The sequence below is a fragment of the Solanum lycopersicum genome, chromosome 7 (assembly GCF_036512215.1).
Source record: "Solanum lycopersicum chromosome 7, SLM_r2.1".
NCBI classification, from domain to species: Eukaryota; Viridiplantae; Streptophyta; class Magnoliopsida; order Solanales; family Solanaceae; genus Solanum; species Solanum lycopersicum.
This window is the reverse complement of record NC_090806.1, coordinates 56,806,459-56,814,264: the sequence shown is the minus strand read 5'-3', so window position 1 is coordinate 56,814,264 and position 7,806 is coordinate 56,806,459. Positions and strand designations below refer to the sequence as shown.

Below are 7,806 nucleotides of genomic sequence, written 5' to 3'. Positions count from 1 at the left end.
TTTGGTTGATATTTATTTGCATGGGAGAAAGAAGGATGAATATGATACCTTCGGTGAAAGCAAGGAGCTAGCTATAAATGCTTGTAATTATTTTCATTATAAGAGCTATTTTTGCTTAGTATTTCCTATATTTTATACACTCCATCCATCATAACTCATTTGGGTGAACTAGTTAAAGCTATTTCTTTTTTTTCCATGTCCCCTCTATTTTGCAGTTGCTGTCACGGGAACGAGCCCATTTTCTGTTCAATTAGAAAACCACATTTGACTGAGAAAAGGCTCAGCATGTTTCAGCTCATCAAAAGTAGCTGCATTTTTGGGTGATTTTCTTTCAATTTTATCTTCTTCTTTTTTGTTGCTCTGTATTTGATGTTGTAGCCAGTGTTTTGTTCGTTGGCTGCAGATTGAGGCTCAGTCTATAACTCTACTATTAATGTAGTTGGGTTTTTTGGCCACTGAAAGAGATTTTGTCCTTGAGTGTTTTACCCAACACATAAGAATTTTCTTGACAAGTAACAAATACATTACCTCACATGATATCATACAAGCAAGGGCTATAATTGCATTGCATAAAACTAAAATTTTTTGGAGGAACCCTATCACTCAGATTGCTAAAAGAAAAACACTTCCATTTGCAGCATCTGATTACCACAATTTTTGCTGGTAATTCAAAAAGGGAAAACCATACATTACATTAAAGGAACAACCTTTTAGTTAAATAATTGTGACCACGAATATGAAACTGGACTTCTAACTTGGTTTTGAGCATTATTCCAAGATATCGAACCAAATGTAGTCTTGCTCATCGTGCTAACACCCTTCTTTGACACGAATGTAACTGTGTATCGCAGCCTCTCTCCTACCTTTTTGAATACAAGCTTTGATGGCTTCACAGTCACAGTAACAGACGGGGGAGCATCAATGACTACCTCATAGGTAGAGCCTGCAGCTCCCACATTGGTCAAGGTACGGGTGTAACGAACAACCCTTGATTTGCCAAACAAAACTGCAAACGATGGGTAGTTGATCTGCCCAGGATCTGAAAATTTCTTAGCACAAGTGACATTTGGGCGCTTGACAATGGCTTGTATGTGTTCCATCTCATAGTCCAACGAGCATAAGAACTTGATGTACTCCTTAGGCCTAATATCATAGACAAGACCCGGGGAGAGTGCCTTGTGAGGATCAACATGACCTGCTCCATGAGCCCATGGAGTGGAAAGTTGATCACCTTCGGCATCACGAAGAGGGGAGTTAGTGGTGTCGCGATTATAGGCAGTTGTCATAAGTGCAGATTTGATTGCACTTGGACTCCATTCAGGATGTGCTGCTTTCAGCAGTGCAGCCAGTCCACTGATATGAGGACAGGACATGGATGTACCTGCAATAGAGTTCAATATAAAACAAGATCAAATACTATAACATTCAAATGAGTGTATTGTGTGTCAGATTTTTATAAAAAGTACATCACATTATTTCCAGCTAATGAACTGATTCAGGTAGGTCCATATGATGATGTTAAATCCATTACAAGTTTACGACCTTGTAATGGATCATGGTATAATGAAAGACAGACTATCACTATACCAATTGTAAAATGTTGCAATTGATGGATCTAGTATTTAATTAAACTACACATGAACAGATAAAGGAAGTATCCGTTGGTGATACTTACCAGACATGATGTTGAACTTGGTCCTCCTGGTATCTTTCTCAAGGCCAGTAGGGCCAATAGCCTCAGACCAAGCTGCCAATATGTTAACTCCAGGTCCAATTAAATCAGGCTTCAATATCTGTGGAGTCACTGTATTAGGCCCTCTTGAGCTAAACGCTGCCACTACCGGCGATGGCTTAACGTTTACCACCGTACCTCCAAAGCTGAGCAATGCAGTCGGATTCCTCTCACTCTTCACATACTGCCTAATCGCATTTCCTAATTTCCTACCAACAGCCACCGCAGGTAACAAATGACTGTCTGCCACCAGCTCCTCACCACTCTCGACGGTGTTGGCCAATATCATCCCAACCCCACCAGCTTCTTTCACAACTAGACCCTTCTCAACTCTAGCATTAGTCCCTCTGTCACATACCACTATCTTCCCACGAACATCTTTAGGGTTTAGGGAACCAGGCAAGCAAAGGCTAGAGCTACTATCTGTGTTGTAAACTAAGCTAACTAGCTTTTTACCCATACCTTTACCACTGTATAAAGACACACCAGTAATCTTTTTGCCATTACCTAAAACAGCATAAGCAGGGAAATCACGGTCTATGGTACCAGCACCAACAGTCATAATCCATGGAGCTGTATTTGCAAGTGAAGCTTTAGCAGGACCGCTGTTACCTGCAGAACACGACACAACAATTCCTTTCTCCATTGCAGAGAAACCACCAATAGCAATGGTATCACGATAATAAGGACCTGATCCACCACCCAAAGATAAAGATAACACATCAACCCCATCCAAAATAGCACGGTCCATACCTGCAAGAATATCAGACCCAAAACAACCAGTAGGCCAACACACCTTGTAAGTAGCTACACGGGCACGAGGAGCCATACCACGAGCGATTCCACTAGCATAACCAAAAAGGCTAGCGTTACCCACTGGTGCACCAGCGGCGGTACTGGCTGTATGGGTGCCATGACCGTCCTGATCCCGAGGCGATTCCGGCTGTCTGGGTTGATTCGCAAATGAACTAGAAGACGACATACGGTAACCTTTAGCGAAAAATCTCGCACCAACCAGTTTCTTGTTGCAATGTACCTTTGGATCGAAATCAGGTCCAGATTCACATTCCCCACGCCATCTGGACGGCACATCAGGCATACCCACATCACTAAAACTCTTAGATTCAGGCCAAACACCGGTATCAAGCACTCCAATAATAACATCCTGAGCAGCACTATTAAGCTCTTGTTGAGTATGCCCAGCCCAAACCCCCAACTCATTATCCAACCCAAGAAACTCAGGGGTCCGAGTAGTATGAAGTGTATAAACAGTATCCTCATACACCCCAACTACATCCTCAGACTGTCGGAGCAATTCAGCCTCATGGGGGTCAAGAGAAGCAGCAAATCCAGGATAAGCAGTATCGTAAGAGTAAAGAAGAGATTCAGAGTTGGAAGAAGAAGAAAGAGATTTCAACTGAGCATCGTACCAATCATGATGAGTAGAATAAGAAGGCGGCTTTTGTTGATGTTTCACATGAACAATGTAAGTTTTCTTTGCGAAACATGGGTGAAGAACAAGGAGAAAAGCAATGAGAGAGAAACAGAAAAGAGAACCCATCGGAAAAGCAAGAACAGAAGAGGAGACAGTCGCCGGTAAATGCGACTGAGAGAGAGGATCGAAGGAGTTATGGAGGACTACTGTCGGGTTTATATTACCACTATCTTTATTATAAAGGCTTCAAATTTGACCTTATTACGTTAATGCCACTGTCTTTAGTGCGCTTTCTTGTAGTGTTTTACCACCCAATCTCCTTTTTTTACTCTACCTAATTGGATAATTTTTATTTATTTTAATTTAACATGATTTTGATTGATTGTGTTAACAAATGTAACATTTTTATCTGTTTTCTCATGATTTTGTGGATATTTTCCTTTTGAATAGAAATTTCTTTATCTTAAAAAAGAAATAACATGTGAATGTAAAATATATTACTATGATTATAAAATTATGTTATTAAAAGTGATTTAAAATATATATGGTTTATGTGAAAATAGTTAGTTGTATTCCAATTTATATGGTTAGTTTGATTTAGCAAAGGGTTTCTAAAATAAAGAAAAGATTTTAAAATTAATGATGGATATTTGTATAGTTATAAATTATTCATTAAGGATAAAATAAGTATTTTTAAATTAAATTATTACTTAATATGAAAATGTATCATTCTTTTTAAATGGATTAAAAATAAAATTAAGTTATTTAAAATGAAATAAAATCATTTTTAGGATAATGTAGATTTAAAATTATAATAAAAAACTTAAAATATAGAAAAATATATTTGGAAAAAAGCTGTATATTTGACTTGCAAATGCATGCTTTGATCATAGCTTAGCTACTCACTTTACTTCTAGCGAGAGAAAAAAACTATGTACTTTGTTTTCTCAATTTTGAAATAAAACTATATTACTATGTACTTATTTTACTTCATTAATCAAATAAGACTTCTTTGTCTTGCATTTTATTTTTTCTTCTTTTTCCTCGTCTTAACCCTTACAAATCATTATTTATTTCAAATAATCAGTGGCATAGTCATGTACTGTTAAGGGTGTTCAATTGGATATCGTTCGTTAAAAAAAAATTAGCATAAATACAAGTAAAATGATATACGAAATAATTAAATAACCTATTTTTGACATTCTTAACATAACAAGTTACTATTTCTTGACACACTTTAAAAAAATTCTGACTCCGCGCCACTGCAAATAATCGCTTATCAATTTCATATCTTAATAGTACATTATATGAATAAATTAATTCGTTAATATTCTAGACAATGACATTATCATTAATTTAAAAAATTATAGAAAAGCGTGGATAGAAAATGATTAACTTTTGGTATTTATATATATTATGTATTGTGATTACCAAATCGAAAAACAAGCATCTTTTCCTTTAAACTTTTCATTGAAAGAATGTTGCATAAAATATAACAAGGTGTGGCACTTACATAATTATATTAAGGAGATAAAGAATTCATTCATCATTGCATGTTTCACATAAAGATCACTAATAACCATCATTTCTTTTTATTTATTTATTTAGATAAAAGACTATTCAAAAAAGTATACATTTATTATATTACCTATTATTCTTTGGATTTCCAAGATTATGAACTCTATATATTCGTTTTATTTGATTTCGAATTTGGTTGAATTAAGTTATTTCATGTTAGAATAGTTTTAAGGGAAAAGAATCTGATATATCTTTCAATTTTGTCATTTGGAGTTGATATGCCCCTCGTTATGATAGTGGCTCATATATGCCCTTACCGTTACATAAACGGCTGACATATACCCTTGTCGTTACAAAATGAACTCGCATATACCCTTCATTTAACAAAAGTTAAAAAATTAGTTTTAAGTTTATATTTTTTACTTTTAATATTTTTAAAAAATTATTTATGGGTATATATGATTCTTCTATCAAAGTTCAAGATATATTTTAACTTTTTTCATATATAAATTATTTTTTGACTTCTTTTATTATAATTATTTGAGTTTCTTATTCTTTTTTTTTTCTTTCATTCCTTAGTTTAAAGAAGAAAAATTTTAACTATTTTTTAATCTATAATATGATTTGATTTTTGTATTCGAAGAATAAAATATAGTCATCTACAATAAGTTTTACAAGAATATTAGTGAAACATAAATAAATTTGATTATCAAAATAATAATTTTAAATTAGTTATTGAAACAAAAAAAAAGTCAAAAAAAGTATGTCTGACGAGGATAAAATTACTAATGTGGGATTATATTTTTTAGAAAAAAATAAAAAGATTAGATTAAATTTTTTTTTATTTCCGTTAGAGAAAAAGGGTATATATGAGTCATTTGCTTATATGTTTGGGTATATATAAGTCACTTTCATAACAAGGAGTATATCAATTCTAAATGACAAAATTGAAAGGTATATCAGACCATTTTTCCTAGTTGTAATATTTGGTAAAGTTAAAGAGATACTTTTAACTATTTGTTTTAAACTCAAGATGACAAAAATAAATGAGAAGTCGTAAGATCAAAATCCTGACTTTTTAAGTTTTGACTAATAAATAGTAGCTCTTAGTTTTCTTTCACTTTCATAATTCATCATCCTCTTAGAACAAAAGGTTAGGAACATTGCATTATCACATTGCAGCTTGAATGCAAAGTAGCTAGCTACTAATATAGCACTTTTTAATTGGTCTATCTATTTGCCTTTATTGATATTAATTCCTTAATGTTCTACGTCTATTTTAAATTTCGACGTTCAAATAAAATTAATTTACTATATATTTAAGTAATATATTGAAATGCAAGGGAATATTTACTAATCATGATTATCTGATGATGAAAGAATTACTAAAAATTATAGAGGGCATTCAAAAATTAATAAGATGAATAAAACAATTCTATTCGATATTTATACAATACATGTGGAGTTAATAATTTGAAGGACCAAAAATAAAATTAGTACTAGAAGAAATGAAGGCATAAAAAAGATTAAATTGGCAAATGCCCTAATCTACCATGTCCATGTCTAGTAGGAAAAAGTTGTTTTAATTTCCTCAAAGAAATTGCCCATAATTTGTGACATAAAAAAGTAGATACATAGTGATATAGACAGGACATTATACAAATAAGGAAATTTTTCTAAAACAATTCAGAAAGAATTTTTTTGGCTAAGGACAAAATTTTAAATTCCTCCAAATCTTAAATGAATTATTTTTTATTGAGATCATAGTACACTAATTTTGGTCTTAGTGCTTGTTTTGGTTTTTCTTGGAAAATGACAACTATGATTCACGGATTTTAATTGCAATTTGAGTTACTATAATTTTTCTTATTTTTAACTCTGAATTTCCAGTCTGTTACGCAGCTAAAAGAAATTAAAAAGAATCAATTAAAGAAATTGGAAAAGAAAGTGGCTTTAGCTTTATTAAAGATTGAGAACCTAGAAAAAAATTGTTTTTATTAAGATCACTTTATAAAGAAAGATTATTTTAAATATACTTTTATTTTTATTAAATTAAATGTATATATTTCAATTTTTAATCAATGTTATACTTTTTTTCAGGAGAGATGAAAATTTTAATTGTTTTTTTTTCCTTTCTAACCTTACAAATATTGTTCTTCATCTTTTTTATTAATTTTGTCTACTTATATGGAAAATATAAATTAATAATATATTAACATAAATAAATATAAAATTTATTATCTAACAATTAAAAAATAAAATTCTTAAATGAAAGTTAACCAAATTATGAGATATGCTAGTTAATTAATAAGAGATATATCAATAAATATTTATATATAAAAGAGATATTTTAATCTTGAATAAAATAATTTTTTATTTCTAATTTTGTCTTTTTAATAAGCAAAAATATTTTGCTTCTTACAAATAACATAAAAAAAATTATGCTTTTAATTAAAAGCACTTTTACTAATTTATCGAACACTTAACTTTTCTATAAAAATATTTTTTCTCAAAATAAATATTTTTTATCTCCCAATATCAATGTCTAATAGACTATCAAATTGTCATGAATGAATTGAAATTTTAGATGATTAATAAATAAAGTTACTAAAAATTTTCAGAAATTCCAAGGTTCACTTTTATATCACACCTTAATTAATTCAATTGTATCTCTACAATTTGATTCTTTCTCGTTCTTTCAAAAAAGAAATGGATACATGAAAATAAAATTGATTATTCTACTAGAAATAGAAAAGAAGAAATCTTTTGCTGATTGATGAAATTATTTTATTTTAAATTGAGATTTTTCATTTAGTTGTATCGCTATAATTTGATTCCTTTTTCATTCTTTCAAAGAAGAAAATGTTAACAAGAAAATTAAAAGTTTATTATTTATTGCTAGAAATAGAAAAGAAGAAAATATTTTGCTCATTCATGAAATTATTTATCCAAAGTCTGTCTTATTTCATGTTCGACTCTTATGATCATATCAATTTCATTTATAGAGTTTCAACTTCATTCAGCTTTTTTTGAGCAATTTAACTACTTTAACGGTGTTTGTAGATTTCATAATCAAACATATACAATAATAAATAGAAAAGAACTAAACTATTTGAGAAGG

At 31.1% G+C, this 7,806-nt stretch overlaps 1 protein-coding gene across 1 annotated transcript; it reads right to left on the bottom strand.

The window, feature by feature from the left end:
* Window positions 1-500: 500 nt before the first annotated feature.
* LOC101251304 (subtilisin-like protease SBT1.8) lies at window positions 501-3,374 on the bottom strand. The gene is made up of 2 exons (XM_004243656.4): window positions 1,676-3,374; window positions 501-1,381 (listed from the first exon to the last, which is right to left on the bottom strand). The coding sequence occupies exons 1-2, from the start codon at window positions 3,291-3,293 to the stop codon at window positions 711-713; spliced, it is 2,289 nt and encodes a 762-aa protein (XP_004243704.1). The 5' UTR covers window positions 3,294-3,374; the 3' UTR covers window positions 501-710.
* Between the last annotated feature and the right edge of the window lie 4,432 nt (window positions 3,375-7,806).